Here is a 17,405-nt window from a genome sequence, read left to right on the forward strand (position 1 = left end):
ATAACTAGTCCAATATATTTAATAAATTACAGAGTGAAATTCCTCCAGGTATTTGAAACTCAGCCAGGAGGTAAACGTACACCTCTAGAATGGGTCACTTCTTACAAATCATATTACAGTTTGCTTTTAGCATGGACACAGACTAACACAAATCACAGATATGGTATCAGATGCAACAGCTCATGATAAAAATTACATCAGTAGAAATATGGCACAAAGAATGCTAAGCTAAATGTTGTGTAATTGGCATTTGCTTTTGGCAGCCTTCATCTAAAGTAATGCAGTGTACAGATCCATTCCCAGTCAGCACCAGGGTCGGTTAACATACGTTTTGTGCAAAGTGTATATTCAAATTCATGACGTGGTTGTGTAAACATACTTTCACAGTAAAACAACAGTGATTTAGGTATCAGGAACGAAGGAGAATCCCAGACAATATCTTATTTCACACTATACAGTGTATGTATATATAATCATTATATTGAGCAAACAGGTAAAGTGCATGCCAGTAACAACTTTGACTGTAAATGAAGGACTTGCAGTGCAGAAGCACAATGTCCTCCAATACTAATAGGCTAATATGAAGCAATACAAAACAAGGTAGAGTAAGGTCTTGAAAACAACATACTCTGTGTGACCTACGGTGTATTTCTTTAAAAAGTAGGCTGAATTACTCTGAAACAGGAACTTTTCACATCAGCTATTAGTAGTATAGACAGTTCAAAGCTTCACTACTTGAAAATATTGCAGGTTGCATTTGAGAGCGATACAAGAAATATTCCTAATACAAAAACACTTGGGGGAGAAAAAGATTACGACAGCTATTTTGAATGAAAATAGCTGGTCAACAGCAGGGCTTAATAAAAGGGGAGGCGAAAAGCGATTCTGCCTCTCAAATACTCTGTCATAGCCTGCATGACCTAGAATCCCTCCAATACAGTATCCAGTAAGTTAGGAAAACATCTCCGCTGCCCTGTAGACTCAGCGGAGCTGACTGTAAACAAAAGCTACTAGACAACAATTGGCAACGTTCCCTTTTATTGTAGAAATGCAGAACTAAAAGGAGACTTGAAATGTTTCATCACCGGTGAGTGCAAATAAATAATAATCAGAAGGCAGACAGATGCACAACAGCAAAATGATACGCAGGTGTCTGCGGTTCCAGCCATTGGCCTCTCAACTTATGAATGTGGAGCAGATGCACAGAAAAGATGCTCCGCAGAACACATGAAGCTTCCATTTAGAGTCAAAGTGCGTGGGAGATTCCTGGAAACTGATGGTAGAGATGCAAAGGTACAAGATACCTTCCATCGGAGATATAGCAGCCCAGCTCCAACAAAGAAAGCAGGCACCACACTAAGTGAATACCACGTTCATGATGTTCTGAGGACACTGGATCCATCAGGCCCTTATCAAAAATACAAAACCACTATATGCAAGAGAGCGATACACACAGTGAACTACAAGAGATGCACTGAATACATCCATCCATGAAAAAATACCTTTCTTCACCCCAGAATCAAATCCTTCATTAATTCCGAGGTACAAAGGTGAAAAATAAAACAAAAGGTGTAGGTGTTCATCACAGACCAGCAATCCCTCTTTGGAAAGGAGAAGTGTATATTTAACTTTGACACTTACTTTTTATAAGTGACCTAAGTAAGCAAAATATCCACCCAATGGGAAAGAAATGCTTCAGTAAGTTGATGTCTGTACCAATGCACGCATATTAACTAAAATTCTTCCCTTGAATTCCCTGGGCATGGCACAACAGCTGTGGCCATTAATCCTTAATTATTCTTATAAAATTTCTGAGCACGTTAAAAATAACGTTTGAAATTTATTAAAACTACTCGTTCAGTGAACACAAGGTTTTATCACCATCATTTGTTCACCTCAGCATTAACTAACACACACAAAAAATACCTCAGTGACTTGTGGCTGGACATCTGGCCCTCAGTCCAGCTATTAACTATCTGTAAGAAACAGAGAATTAATAGTTTGTAATCATCTAAAGTAGTCTCACATGCAGTTCATTTCTCCCTTCTTTGTTGCAGTAAAAAACAAAACAAAACAAAACAAAGAACAAAATCCTTTCAAAAGCAACAACATAAAAAGCAGCATAAAAGTTCATTCAGATGAAATCACATCCCTTTGTATTTACAGATCTTCTGTAGCAAAGATTCTACTATCGCTGTTCCACCGTGATTAAAAGATTTGGCCTTTTTCATCCTAAAACAGCCAACAATCACCACCCAAGTCTGGGTTCAGAGCTCTCAGAAACTTGCCATCAACCACGCTGCACTCCAGACAACATCGCAAGCAGCTCCCACACAAAGTGACCATACAGAAACAGTCTTTAAAAAGACAAATTCCCTGATCCCCCCCTTCCTCGTGGTGCCATCCCTCTTGTTTCCTATGGGTGCTACGTCAGTTTCTTTATTCTGCGGTTCTGCTTGTCGATATTAAGCGTCGCACGGTCGACAGAGGTAGTGATGGAATCCAGGGCTTCGTCTTGTCTTTCCAGTTCTGCTTCTGTCTCCAAGGCGAGGCTCTTCAACTTCTTCAGTATCTATTGGAAGAAAAGACCGAGAGCCTTGAGCAAAAAACCATATGGCTCTGTGTGAATGTAATAGACACAAGGCAGTTACTTATTTCATTGCTCTGAATGACCAAATAATTTGTAGTCATGCCCTGAAGTGCTCTGGACAAATCTCCCTTCTCCACTGATGCAGTCGCTCCATCATAGAAGACTACCAGACTGGTCATGCACAGTCTGCCCCTGGTAAAGCTATGCTGCCTTAAATTTCCTCCCTGTCTTATATTTGTCTTAATGTGACTTCCAAGAGGATCTGTTCCACAAACTTCCCAGGCACAGAGATAAGGCTGACTGGTCTGCAGTTAACAGGACCTTCCTTCCTTTCCATTTTAAAATGGGAGCGATGCTTCCTCTTGCCCAAACACCATAAACTTAGTGCCTGATTGCTGTGACTTTTTCAATGCAATAGAATGGCTTGGCAATCATATCACCTAGTTCCCTCTGGACCCTGGAATGTATGTCATCCAGCCCCATATGCTTATGTATATTCAGATGAGAAAGTGAGGAAGAACAAATGTACCTCCAACAACTCTTTTCCAGGTTCCAAGCATTATATGATCAACAAACCAATTTACAGTAAACATAGTAATTTACCATTCGTATGTGGGACTGAGCAAACACCCTGAGCTACTCCACAATGACCAAGGAACTCTGTTGTCTGAAAAAGCTGCTACTAGTCCAAAAAGGGCTGAAGCCTTTAAAGTGAAAGCAGAAAGCCGGCCTGATGCATTCCTAAAGGGAGAAGGCATCTGTAACAATGCCCTGTGTTGACTTATTAGACCTATTAAACTTCAGCTGTCATTGGTTCACACGACTGATTCCAACATCAGAGTTACAAAGAGCAGCAATGCACTGAAAGAGGCTGCCCAGGAAAATAGTGGAGTCACCATCTCTGGAGCTGATCAAAGAATGCGTAGAAGCAGCACTGAGCAAGGTGGTTTAGTGGCTACAGTGGTGATGGGCTGAGGCTGGACGTGTTGATCTTAGAAGTCTTTACAATCTTAATGATTTTATGATCTTAATTTCTTGCTCTGTAACACAGGCTCCTTTCAGTAGCACCCTTAAGGCAGGGGTAACGGTACCATCTTTTATTCCCACTTGTGGCTACTCCCTTAATAAACCTGGTGGTATGAACTTAAAACACCTTGACTCTATAGGGGAGATTTGAAAAGCAGACCTACACCATGCCAGATCAATTGGAAATGCACCCTCTCAATTCCTTAAGATTATAAAGGGGCTGACTTTGCTATCACTACTGGTACACGTGATCTGCCAGCTTCACAGGGATACCCTCACAATGTCTGATTCATATGAGCAGTTCACAATACATCTGTGGCTTACGGTAAAATAAGAAAAGGAATTATACTCCATACACCAGTTTAACTATTATTTTATTGTCTCCGTAACTGGCAAACTCAGTTCTTGTCTTTCATAGAACCACAGAGCAGCTTTTCTTTTAGAGTGAGCATCAGCCCTCAGAAAGCTGCTATGAAACGTCAGCAGCTCCTATTTCCACACACTGAATTCCATAGCAATCCCCCCTGTTTGAAGCTAGTTAACTGCTTTTCTCAAACCAGTGAGGAACATTATATCTAACTGGAATAGCAGGGGAATCTTATGCAATCAGAATTCTTTGACTGCAGCTGGATGTCAGCCACAATAGTGGGATTTATCTCATAAAATATCTCTCAGCTCTTTCCATAAATCACGAGCAGTTAGAAATACAGCTGTTTGAATAACTTGTTTTGCAATTTGTCTGCCAAAGGAAAAATACAAAGCAAACCACGGATCAAGCCTAATCTACCTTTCTCTGTTCGAACCAAAACTACAAGTGAAGAAAACTCTGCTCTGATCCCAAATGAAACACTTCAGGTTCTACCACTGTTAAGAGTAAAGCGAGGCTGAATTCCCCAGTCTGGAGGTAGTAGATGTGTATAGAATACGCACCAAAAAGAAAAACATGATCAATTCTACCCTGTGTGTGATCCAGGAAATGGGGCCAGGAATCAGTCTTGCCCCTCCTAAGGAATTAACTACCTGCATTTGTCAAGTTAGAATGTGTTTCTACCTCAATCCCTGCTTTGAATTTCTTCTACTTACGTATAAAGTGGATGGACAAGTGCTACACAGAATAAATCCTACCAAGCAACACTGACTGCAGTCTTGCATTTGTGTCACAACATAAATAAGAACGGAAGAGACATCTAAAGGCCTGTTGGTCCACTTCCCCTGGCTTAGAGCAGGGCCAGCCTCCACATTCATCTAACGAAGTGCCTACCAGGTTTCAGACTGCACCAATGAATCTTCCAGTTCGGTGATACTTTAGGAGTGAGGTCTCTCCTCTCTTTCAATGTATCCTTACTTTCTTGATCCATGTCCTCACCCAGCCCACCCTAGTTTGTGAGATATAATGAGTGCAGGGAGCAGCGCTTCCTCCACAACACCTACACAAAGGTGAGGGTTGGCACAAAAGGATGCAGAAAAGGAGCAGGGACAACTCACCTTCCCACCTCTCCAAGAAACCTACAATTTATTTATAAGTCACAGCTGTGCCAAAAAAGGCCCAGGTTTGCCATGAAAAACATTTTATTTTCAGTTCTGAACCCGATTACTTTTGATAGGCTTCGCATTTGTTAGAGCATACTTCATATTTAAAATACAGAAAAAGACACAATTGTTGAGAACAGAAAAAGCTTTTAAAAATACCAAAGCAGTAAAATGGAAATTCAGTCAGCTACAGTGCTCTGCTCAGTTCACCTGCCAGTTACATTCTGCTTTGAAACACAGCAGGCAATGACTGTGTGGTTATACTTGCATGAAAAAATAAAAGGCAAGAGGTTCACTTGCATCTGCTCATTCTCTTTGCCTTAAACAGTTTGGTAATAAATCTCTTAACCCTTTTGTTCAGCACAGCTTTGACCATTCAAGATGAGCACTGCTACTCCATCCAAAGGGATCTGAAACTAGGAAGATGCATTTCCTGCACATCCCGCAGAGCTCGATGGAAGGAGTTACTGGAATCTGATATCTGGCCAAAGCTGGTCACTAGTTTTGCAAAGTGAAATGATGGCAAGATGTCTAGCTATCACTGCTTCAGTTCAGCAGCTCACAATACAGTATGGTAAGTCATCAGAAGATCTGCATATGTACCGCTTGTCTTAAAAGGCTGTTAATTAATAAAGTTAAAAACAGTGTGTTCAACCATGGCAGACTTGCACCTTGCTTCATGAACAGGTGCCCATCTGAGCTATGCAACCCTGAATTCTCATTAAACTTGTGGGAACCTAAGCAATGTGACTGAGATTGTGATTTAACTTATCTGCTCAAGGAGTTCAACTACAGCCCATTTCTCCCTTTTTGCTGAGCGAGGATTTGAGATGAGGCTGCAAACAATTTCCATGCAGACAGAACTGGAACGACAAGAGGACTCCAAGACCCCAGGATTTTCCCCACTACTTAATTCTATTACCACTATGCCACATCACTTGATGTCTAAACTCAAAGCATCTGCCACACAAAGACTGTATCCTAAAGGTCTTACCACAAAGACCTGACCTCGGTTTAGATCTCCAGATATAAAAGAGACATCGAAGCCTCATGTAACAAGTTTAACTTCCATAACAAAAAAAATACGGATTTACATTGCTGTCAGTGGCTATTAGAACAGCATGAAAAGGTCACTACTTGTTCATTACCTTATTCTTAGTGTCTGATTTCCCCATTATTTCTTCCTGGACTGATATGGAAATGTGATTTTAACTGCTTTCTCTACTACCTGGGAGTACAAAGCACTGAGGTTGGCACTGGAATACCATTGGCCTCATCTATACAAAAGAACACATATACTCAAGCAATTGTGACAAAGCCAGTTTCACTGGGTTCACTATCACCTTTTATTTTGATACCATGAAACACTGAAGTTACACGCAAGCAAATATATAGCAACCGTTGCACAGAGCTCAGTTCTTTCTCCAGATTGTGCTTTCATACACAAAATCCAGGGCACAATCATGACATGCGGCTGCTTGGATCAGCTGCCTGTTGCTTGCTCTTGGCCATGGAACGAGGCCATCCTATGAGCAAATTTGGAACTTAGCTCTTGGAGTGAACAGCTCCTCAACAAAAAAAGCTTTTTTCTCTGACCTAACGGTTGTGATTTCCTGAGATTGATGGCATGATAGAAGGGTAACTAAACACACAAGAGTCTCTGAATGGAGCAAAGAGTGAAAACAGAACAATCTAGGAAGTAAATGCTAAAGATATGCCACTTTTTTTCTACATGTTGTGGAGTTAAACTTTTTTAACAGCATCTGTCTTCATGGCATACACAACGTGCAGACATAGTAAATATCGAGACAACAGTTCTTTGGCAGGAAGAGTTTAGGAAATTAGAAAACACTGGCTTGGCAAAACAAATCCAAATCTACAGGACAGAACTACTCCCCCTCCTCTTAAGCTAATATTATTGCATCCCCTCCCACACCCATTGCCATTATGTCAGCCACAGCAAGGCGGTAGGCAGAGGCTCAGCCAGAGACCACAGGAACTGTGCAGGCTTCTTTCTCCATCTCTATAGCACAGCTAAGGAACACAGCTCACATCACCACTTTGTATTATGTTCAAAACTGTGTTTTCAACGCAAATGTCCTGGTGAGGTCTTTTATTCAGGCACCCAGTCACAACCGCAGACCATCCAGCGCTTCCAGCTCTAATGGGAGGAATTTAGCATCATTCAACAATTCCTTCTGCAAAGTAACTGTTATTATCAGGGCAACTACATTTTCCTCTTTTCTTTTTGATGGAGAGGAAAAGAGACATCAACAGTTAATCTGCTCATTGTAAATTTCTCTTCTCCAATTCAGCAAGTTCTACTTATCAATCACATAATAAGTAATAAGGTGAACACAGCAGAGCTGTTGTGGGCTTTGTGAGTTTGTTTTGGTTCTTGGGTGTTGGCCCTATTTTGTGGGGGTATTTTAATATTAAAATGATGCTCACATTACAGACAACCAAAGAATCTCCAATAAAGGAAATTGTTCGGAAAAAAACAACCCACTGTAGTTAAACAAATGGACCTCCAACATCCTTAATTCACCCATTAAGTGTGATGTGGCAAATGTCATAGCCTTCAGTGCGCATTAACGCATTGCCTTTATAATTGTTTCCACTACTTGATCTCTAAAGGCTTTGCTGTTGATAGACAAAGCAGGAGCTGAACTGAAGTGGTGCAAAGAGAGACCCTGGAAGCAGCTGCAACAATGTAAGGCAAGTTCTTGCTGCGGGATGAAATGACTTGTGAATTTAAATATCCCTCTCAGATGTAGTTACAAGACCCTCCCCATCCTAACATTAGGGGCTCAATACCTAAAAGGCTCCATACAACACTTAGTACGATGCTGCCCTTGATCCTCAACCTCCACCACCCCCCTGAAATCCACTTTTATTTATTCTCGATCACGCTTTCCTTCTTCATGTTTAAACCTCCTTCCCCTCTAAAGTTCACCACAAAGTTACTTAATTCTGCCTTAAGCTCCAGAGCACTGAAATAAAAAAGCAGTGTTTGGAAAACTCCTAGGAGCAGCTACAGGGAAACACTAGTCTGTTCTAGATAGGAGGCTTCATCCCCAGTTCACACAGCTTGCTGGAAGACGCTGAACTGCCCAGATCATATATTTCCTCTGCTTCTCCAGTCACAGCCAACTGCTTTGATAACATCAAGCACCGACAAGGCTTTTTACTGTTCAGATATCAAGGACTGGTTCTGGGGAAGCCATTCCTAGTCAGTCTTTTTCTCTTACAAGATATAGCGAAATGTGTGTCTTCAAAAGCATTACACGACCACTAACTCTAAATATAATAATACTCAGCCTTTTTGGGTCTGGCTGCAAATTAGAATCATAGTACTGAAAAGCTGGCATTTAAGAGAGGAACAACTAGCCCTTCTGAATACCTAATAGCTGTACAAAGTCCATGTACAAATGATTAATGGATTGCTGATATTTGTACAACTCTGATTGAGTAATAGTCTTTCAAAACCCTCCAAAAGGTCAATGCAGCATCAGAAAATGCTTATTTGTTGATAAAGTGACAGATCACAGAGACAAGCTCTTCAATTAGAACGTGACTAGTTCACTCTGATTTTGAAAAAGCCCAAATTAGATATTTCAGTCAAAAGATCTTGATTATTTTGGTTAATTAGGCAAGTTTGGGTATAAAAGGGTACATTTACGAGGCATTTTCTAGCAGGAAAAATGAACAGGAGTTTAATAGGCATTACTGCATGTATTTTAAAACTATTAATGAGTGGAATGATTATTAAAAAGGCCTGATTCTCAAGGAACAGGTGCTCAGCAATTACTGGGGGGAAAAAATAAAATCAAGCCAATTCATAGGCTGTCAATTTGGCATTCAGATCCTCTCCCCACCCACCCCTACCCACAAGTTTACCCCAAATCATTGATTGGTTTAAAAATTCTCAGCTTGGTGCAGTATAAATACCAGAATTGTCTCTTAGGCTTTAGTTAATCATCAAAGGGTTTTGTTTTAAATAACACCGGCTATTTAACATGGCTTCTAGTCCACCACCCCACACAGAAAATGTCTGCAAAGGTTAAGCTCTCACCTACCCAACTATCTTTTGGTTAGTTTTCATAATTACCTATGAATATATTGCAAGAAGTTTTCATTTTTAGTTGCTTAATTCACTGCTGCGTGCTTCTAGCTCTCATACACTCATCTATTTTGGAAACATCCACAAACCTGAGCACAGCATTTCTTGTCAGAAGTGCTACTCCTCACCAAAAGAAGTAAAACAGTAAAAGGAAAAACACAAAAGCAGCTCAAAATTACCAGCTAAACTTCTTAATCGTCAGATAAGACAGGTTAAATTGAAAGATTTGCCTAGTGTTATTAACTCTCTCTTTGACATATTTTGCCAATAATCTCCAGTTTGTCCAAAATAGCTAAAAACAAACTGAAAGATATCAGTGTGTTTTAATCACAAGCTTGATGGACTTCTTATTTTTATTTAAGTTTAGAGAGGTGAATATTTTGTGAAGGACAATGAGTACTACTTGACCCTAGGGAACCCATTTTAGCAGGAGAATCAGACTTTTCCAATACCTATGATTCTGTGACTACATTTCTGATAAAGGAAGAATATGCATGTTGCTAAGGATAAGGAGGGAGGAAACCAACTCAGTTATCTCAACTTATACCTGTTTAAGTTCTTTTGCCTCCTCCTCAGAGACCTTCTCATGCTTCTGCAGTTGAGCCTGGTCACTGTCCGTTCCCTCTCTGCCTCCCACTGGAGAGCTGGGCTGCACCACTCCTCCCAGGAGTCCTGTGGCTGAAAGAGAAATTCCCATAGTCAAAGACTGCCATCTCCTGTAATAACAGGGAGCGCTAGTATAGAACCAAACAGGCTGAACTCTGCTCTGCAGCAGTTTGCAAGAGGACAAGCTCATTCAGATACACCAGACCCATCCTTGCTTTTTGAGCCAAGTTCTCCTAGGAAGGATTCAAGCTGTATTTTGTACAGTGTCCAAACTGGAAGGAAGAACGCTGTTGAAAGACCATTCTTAAAGGCAGAACCTGAAGAATTAGTTCATTTTGGGCTGTGGGCATGCATATGAACAGACAGCAAGCAGCAGCAATGCACTTCCAATCAGATAAACTAAGAATCTCCACCCGCTGCTTCTTTTTAATCTTTTTAATTAAAGAATTTAGAAGTGATGGACTACAGACAGAACCAAAGAGTGAAGCCAGTGAACCCCTGAAGCAGAAGGGCAACAGTGACGCTAACAGCCACCCCCAGCTAGACAGAATGAATGCAGTCCCTGGTGTAACATGCCACCTGTCCTTTATTTAAAGCATCAGCTCCTATTGCACTATCTGATACTGCCCAGTGGGGTAGCAGGGACATGCTGCAAGGAAAGGGTGTTATTTTTGATGGGTTCTAAACACCCAAGACACACATCTTGGCTCCTAGAGGCTTTCCAAACATATCCGAAGTGTTCACACTTAAAGAGGCACTGAGAAGGAAGGAAGCTAATGCTGCCACTGCCACCTGCAAGCAAACAGCCTGATCCATGCAGGACAGTGGCAGCAGATCTTCAGGACATCAGGCCAGAAAGCACATCACAAGTCAGAGCTCCCTGCCAGGCCCAAGCTGGTGCCCGGCTGGCTGGCTGACAGCATTCACCTAACTGCCCTGGGGTAGTGTTACTTCTCCATGAAAGCAGAGACAAAACCTAAATCAAAAGTACAAAATCTTAAATCCCTCTCAAGAAATTACTGCAGGCTCCTAATCCTTGAACATGCTCAGTTATCAGCCTGAGAGTCATTGGACTCAGACACCGTCAAGGTTTAAGACAAGCAAATCATTCATTGTACTAATGTTACAGTGTGCAAATGCTCTTTGTACTTGGAAGGAATAGGAACCAGGCACTGAAAAAACACTGCTTATGGTATTTTATTATCATGGGCTCCCTCAAAAGGGAAAGTGGGGAGGGAATGACAGACCTTCCTATGGCAGCAAACAGACAAGATTCTGTGTGGTTCTTATCAGCTAAGCGTCCCTGTGCACTAATTATTTCATTAAGAGCAAAAAACATATATCCATTTCACTCCCATTAAGCTCTGAGGGCAAGAACAGGAGGGGGGACATGTCAAAAGCACACAGAAAGAATGGAACGGGAAGGAGATCTGTTGATTCTCAGCAATTTCTACTAACAAACAAGGAAGGAGAGAATGAATAAAAAGGCAGAGTAAAGCAATTTTGTTTCTCTTTGTTACATCCAGTTCAGTTGCAAGACTTGCTGCCTCCACGAGAGGAACTAGCAAAGTGCTGTAAACTCCTAAGAATTAAAAACGCAGTCACTGGGGATAAGCAGGGAAAAAGCAGCAGCTTTGGAAGGGATCTAAAGCTGTAAATGCAGCAGAGAACACTACCAGCCACTTTGCTGTGCCTCTACTGCAAGGATAGTTCTCCTGTACACCTCTGAATCAATGTTTGCTACCTGAAATCACACGTACAATTTATGTGGACTCAGAGGCAGGCGTGCATAACACAGAATATTCCCCCCTGCTTTGATCAACAATAACCATCATCATCTGAACTTGCGGCATGTGAACAGCCATAGAAAATAAGCGCTGGGTAAAGCACAGTCCGTGACTGCCATCTAGTGACAGTGGGCAGTCAATGGCCGTCTCCAGGGAAGTAACAAACAAGGGTTTTGGTGGAGCTGCAGAAGTCAGGATTTCCATAACCTCCCGTTTTCTTTGCTGGCATTTCCAAATTAAACAGCCAGAATGCAGGTGGGGGTAGGAGAGCAATATCCTTGACTCACTGACTCAGATGCAAACAGAGCAGAGCAGTGGGGAAATTAAGCACAGTAGGGCCGTATAACCAATTATTTTATGTAACCAGGCTTAAGACCATCAGGAACTGAACACCAATTTGCTGGAATAACTCAGTGCTTAAGAAACCAGCAGGTTGTTTTTCCTCTAGGTTGTTGTGCCGACATTTCAGTGCCAGATGCCCAGAGACTGACTTCCCTACAAATTAACAAGCTTTTCCAAGCTATGGCCCTTGATGACTCGTCAACAAGAGAACATGATCCTCCCTGCTGAAATCCAGTTGTAGCTTTGTGCTTCGAATTAGTTTTGCCTATTGTTTTAGTCTATCATTTTTTCTACTTTTTTAATTTACTGAGAATAAATCCATCCACTGATTTGTTCTTTGGCCACTAACAATTAAGAAAAACAACGTGACTTCAGGTTTGGATAACAACAGAAACACAATCCTCCCAGCATTTCAGAAGCAGCAATAGCTTAAGGTTTCCATTCTCACTGTTGTGAAGGAGTTGAAGCTCCTCCTGTGCTGTTGCTTTAATTTACAGTGATTTAAACTATGCCTTCACCTGACCTGAAAGCTAAAATTCTCCTAAATCCAAACAATGGAACTTATAAATATGTTTATTTTCACCTCTTGTGAATTAAAAATTCTGGCTTTTAAGTTATTGGAAAACTTGCTGGACTGCAAGTTTTGTTGTAAACCTTTTACATTTAACTGAGCAATGGTTTCATATTAAATGCTGCCTCCAGTTGCAAACCATCAAAGGAAAAACAGTAACAGCAGAGGATTCAGAAGCACACACTCAGAAGAAGAGAATGGGGTTCTAACAACCCTTCCCCACAGGGTAACACAATACTGAATTGGTGACCACTGGAAAAAAAAAGAATGAAACCAAAGTTAAAACAGAGCTCAGCTCCTGAAACTCAAATTAAGTTAATCCTTTCACAAACCAGTGTGGAGCTGGTGAAAACACCAGCTGAGACTACAGTGTTAAAGACAGCTTGGCATATTCTATTTGTCAGGCCCTCAAGAGACACCTCAGCTCCAGCATGTGGAGCCACAGGTTTTGCTAGTGCAGTTGGGAGAAAGTAGATCTAACCATATTCAAATGTCCCCAGCACTCTGTTAGCTCTAGCTTTACCTCTGTTCACTTGGCAAAAGGGCCTGAAGTCAACTAATAGTTACTACTACTTTATGTTTTGTTACCAGTGTGGCCTCACCACTGGGTTGGGGGTAAGAGAACACTTGCCTTGTAAACACTATATGCCATTCAGAGTTTGAAAGCCACTTAGAAACACTGTATATTAGCAATAGCGATTGTGGATGGATTGTTTTGTCTGTCACATACCTGCTTGCCAAATGGAAGTGCCAAAATCTACTTGAGGAGACTTCCCGGCACCAACAAATCCTAGGGCATCTTCTAAAAACTGTATCTTCTTGCTAAACTGCATCTCTAAGACTGAGATTGCTTCTGGCATCTTTGCTGACAAGAGTCGGTAAGAGGTGTCAGGCTTCCCAATAAACCTCTGACGGACACTGATTTCATACGGTGTGTGAACTTTGATATCATCCACATCCTTTGATTCAAACCGGTGAATGACCTGAGAATTGCAGTCACTGATTTCCAGGCCAGAAGTGAAGAGCGTGAGTTTTCCTGGCTTCACATTTGAGTCTGTTCTGTGGGTGATAATAACTGGAATTCTAATTATGATTCCTTCCTGGTTCTTCAAATCGGAAACTGTGGCAGTTTCCTTTGGCTTCGTTTCCAACGGTGCTTTCCAGAGCTTGCTGCTAAATGGCCACCAAGAAGGAGATTCGAGTTCCGTCAACAGCCTAGCAAAGAGAAGAGAGTGTTAGAAGGGAAAAGCCATTAGGAAGGTTGTGCTACCCACCAGCTGAAAGCAAATTACTGCACCTATGAACATCTCTTCACATTGACTCCAGCCCACCACTATTTGCTTCTCAATCCTATTCACATCTTACCACGATCCATCCTTCTCTTTTAAAAGCAGCCTTCCTTTATTTGCTGTAACACGCTGGAAAGCGGTCCCAGAATCTCACCATTCAGAAGTGAGAAATCCAACTTCCAGCTGGGTTTATTCAGGCCAATTTACAACCATTTGTTCTTCAGCTAACGCTGCTTCAAGCTCAGTGTTTCCACGCTTGGCCATCATTGTCGCTGCCTTTTACTACTCCTCCTTGCCTCCATCCTGCTGACTCCACTCTTCGCTTTGACCCCAGTCCCAAATTCACACTGCCAGCTCAAACACAAATGAGTACAAGCTTCTAAGCATCGGCTCAACAAATGCAGACAAGAAAGGTATTATGTGCATTGTATACACCCAGAAGGAAGAATCTGTGAGATGCTGGATATGATCCCTCTGTTGCATTTTCTGTTAGCTCAGTCCACTACCCCCTTTTATGCGGTATTATCCCAAAAAAGGACCAACATCACAGATCTCATCAGGTCTACACCTCCTAGAAGGCTATTTACTGTCATGAATCCTAGTTAAACAAACCTGATTGGACTGAAATATAAAAGTATTTCTGCTTCACCGCTGTTTTGGAAAGTCAGCTTTATTTAATTCATACAGAAGGTACTACCTGATAAAATACATATCTCAATGATGCTCTCAAGATATTGTTTATAATGATTCAGTTTCCATGAGAGAATCAGAATGGTTCTAGAAAAGACATTGCCATTTTAAGATCCTGCTTAATTTGGCTGTAAACACAGTCTAATCTGAAAGTGGAAACTAACTGAACTCCTTATTTACTAGACAAAGTTATGCACCAGCTCCTAAGCAGATCTACTTAAAGAAATCCATCTGCAAGGAAAAGCAGAAAAGAAAGCACCCTGGGAGTAAAACACATAGACAGAGGCAGAATGAATTGCTTTAACAGTATACTCCCAACTAGAGCATGGGTATCATACATTTATGTTGACAGCATGTAAGATGAGCAATGGGTCTGGGAGCTCTCTGTTGCCCTCTGAAAATGCTGTGACACTTCTTAAAGGAAAAAAAGACACATTGAAAGAGATGTAACAAAGTTCTGCGCTAACACAATTTGAAATGGCACAGTGTCACAGATTTAGGGCTGAATTCTGTAACTATGAGGTTCAACTTAAGTTCAGCATGGAGAAAGACTGAAAAAACCCTCTTAGCTCTGCTAGCATCTTCCAAATTAAAAGCCATGCAGTGACTTACACGTTGTAACTAAACAGAAACTGACCTGATCTCACTCCTACAGAGCTCAAAGCGTGTTTTCTGGCCTCTTGGTGAATGAAAGAGTTACAACAAGGTATTCCAGAACAATGACAGCTTACGCCTGCGTCCAAACCTACTAGAAATCATTAAAGTCCTACTGCAGTGTAAGCTTCTCTCATCACATTTACGGTGAGAAAAGAGCACGTGTGTTCACTTACTGAGAACAGCTGCAGTGTGACAAATCTAAACTTCTATTTACACTGTGGTAACTTACTCTTGATAGGTTTTAGCCTTAATTTTTATCCCTTTATCCCTTCACTCTCCCCCCCCCTTTCCCAAGGGACTAACTTCCTGGCTGTGTAATGTCTGATTTACAGTCAAGATTTCTCCGTTGTGCAGCCCTGACAAAGGCTCCAGCCAACTTTTCTGGCCTTCCATGGAGGAGTCACCCCCCTATATCAACAAACCAGTACATCTTTATACACAAATGAAAGTTTGCAACCAGAGTACTTTGTCCTCTCATAGCAATATATTCATAAGGAATCAGTTTATTTTTGGTCTGCGAACATCTGCTAGCACATCAGACTCAGTTCTGCTCATCTGCACACAGTTCCACTTGAAAGCAGCTGTATATACCCAAAAAGAACAAGAACAGAATTAATAACCTAAAAAAAAGCCCACACATACAACCACAAAATCAAAGTTTTAAACATATCAAGACAGAAAAAGGAGCCTGGCTTGTTTTATCAAAGACAACCTCACCATATTGATGTTGCTACCAAACCTTTAATACACAGAGAAGTCTGCTCCCTCTTAAAACCTGTCTGCACAAAATCTTTTACATGTGTACAATGGCCCTGAATTATCTCATCCATGCGGTTATTTCTCAGTAAGCTTCTGAAGTTTGCAAGAGTCAGACATAAGACACACCTGCATATTTAGTTATGTTAATAGTCTGTATTAGCCAACATGCAACAATCAAGTGAGCTCTGATCATATCCGTTTTCTACATGGTTTAGGAAGATGAAGAAAGATGTCCTCAGTTTACCAGAATACCCTTGGTCAGGAGTGGGAATGGATTTATTGAATCAAGCTACATACACGAACACTGTGTTACAAAACAAGTGTTAGAATTGCCTAAAATGCATGTGAAAGGGAAACCAGACAGGTTTATGACTCCTAACTTTGTGTTAGTCTGTGAGGAAATCGGTTCAAATCTACATAGATCAGATAAAATAAAACATCACCTAAGATTTGGTCAAGGTCTTTCTCTACTCTTCCATTTTTTAAAATCAAAGCATTTAGTTCTTCAGATTCACAAGGACAAGTAATAGCTCCCAGCACATCTTAACCCAAAACTAAACCCTTTTCCAAAAACAATGAGCAGCTGTTTATTTTCCTACTCTTTGTTTATTGCTACAGAACTTTAAAATCTATTGCTGAAGCTTTCCGTTATCTTGGCTCTTCATTAAAGGGCATGGGGAGTATCACCAGAATCAATGTGAAATCAAAACTTTCCTTGAGACATATCTTTCTACAAACAAATGCTTCTTCCAAGAACAACCAGACTGAACTTTTAGCGTGTTTGTTTCTTTATGCAGGTGTCAGAGCTTCCACAAAGACGCTCACAGCTACAGATCTTTAAACATGACAATACTATTAACTTTCTTGTCTATTTTAGACTGCTATTGAGTCCAGCTTGCACACAAAATAGCATAGAATAATTCACCTTAAATGGCAGTCATTAAATAACGAAGTTGAAACACTCTGCGATACCAACCACTTACTATTCATGAGTTCTGCCACAGCAGCATAGGCTACTCCACAGCTTAAAAAATAAACCAAACTTTGAGTATTTCACACTTATGTATAATTCTAGGACACCTGATAAAAACATGTATTCCAAAATGTGCCAGTATTAATTTGTATCTTTCCTTTAACTAGTCTTCAACCTTCTCAAAACAAGCCTTGTTTGAGATCTCTCAAATATTAACATTTCTGCTGATCATAGATGAAACTCAGAAGAGCTTGAAAAGCCATTTTGAGGACAGAGGACACATATATGGAAATAATTTATCCAGGCAGAAGAAATGCTACACAGGAAGACAGAAATACAGAAGCAACATCAAGATGCTGCTCAACATCTCAACAAGAACTAGACTGATGAGAGACCAGAGGCTTAAACTTCTACTGCAAATCAACACTTCAGTTTCCTAAAGACTTCTGTAGCTCTCTTTTA

General features: G+C 40.9%; 1 protein-coding gene across 6 annotated transcripts in view; it reads right to left on the reverse strand.

Moving 5' to 3' along the window:
• The window catches only part of SNAP47 (synaptosome associated protein 47), a 23,407-nt gene continuing 6,002 nt past the window's right edge, over positions 1-17,405 (reverse strand). For 2 of the 6 annotated variants that reach the window (XM_015852980.2, XM_015852979.2), the window contains exons 3-5: positions 13,306-13,790; positions 9,817-9,947; positions 2-2,572 (exon numbers count right to left, since the gene is read on the reverse strand). In XM_015852980.2, the coding sequence (XP_015708466.1) occupies positions 2,426-2,572; positions 9,817-9,947; positions 13,306-13,790 (763 nt within the window). In that variant the 3' untranslated portion in view covers positions 2-2,425. Of the gene's footprint in view, positions 2,573-6,473; positions 7,308-9,816; positions 9,948-13,305; positions 13,791-17,405 lie in introns of those variants that run through there. The other 4 variants (XM_015852981.2, XM_015852982.2, XM_015852975.2 and 1 more) reach the window with 3 other exon arrangements.

This window comes from Coturnix japonica, chromosome 2 (assembly GCF_001577835.2).
Source record: "Coturnix japonica isolate 7356 chromosome 2, Coturnix japonica 2.1, whole genome shotgun sequence".
Taxonomy (NCBI): domain Eukaryota; kingdom Metazoa; phylum Chordata; class Aves; order Galliformes; family Phasianidae; genus Coturnix; species Coturnix japonica.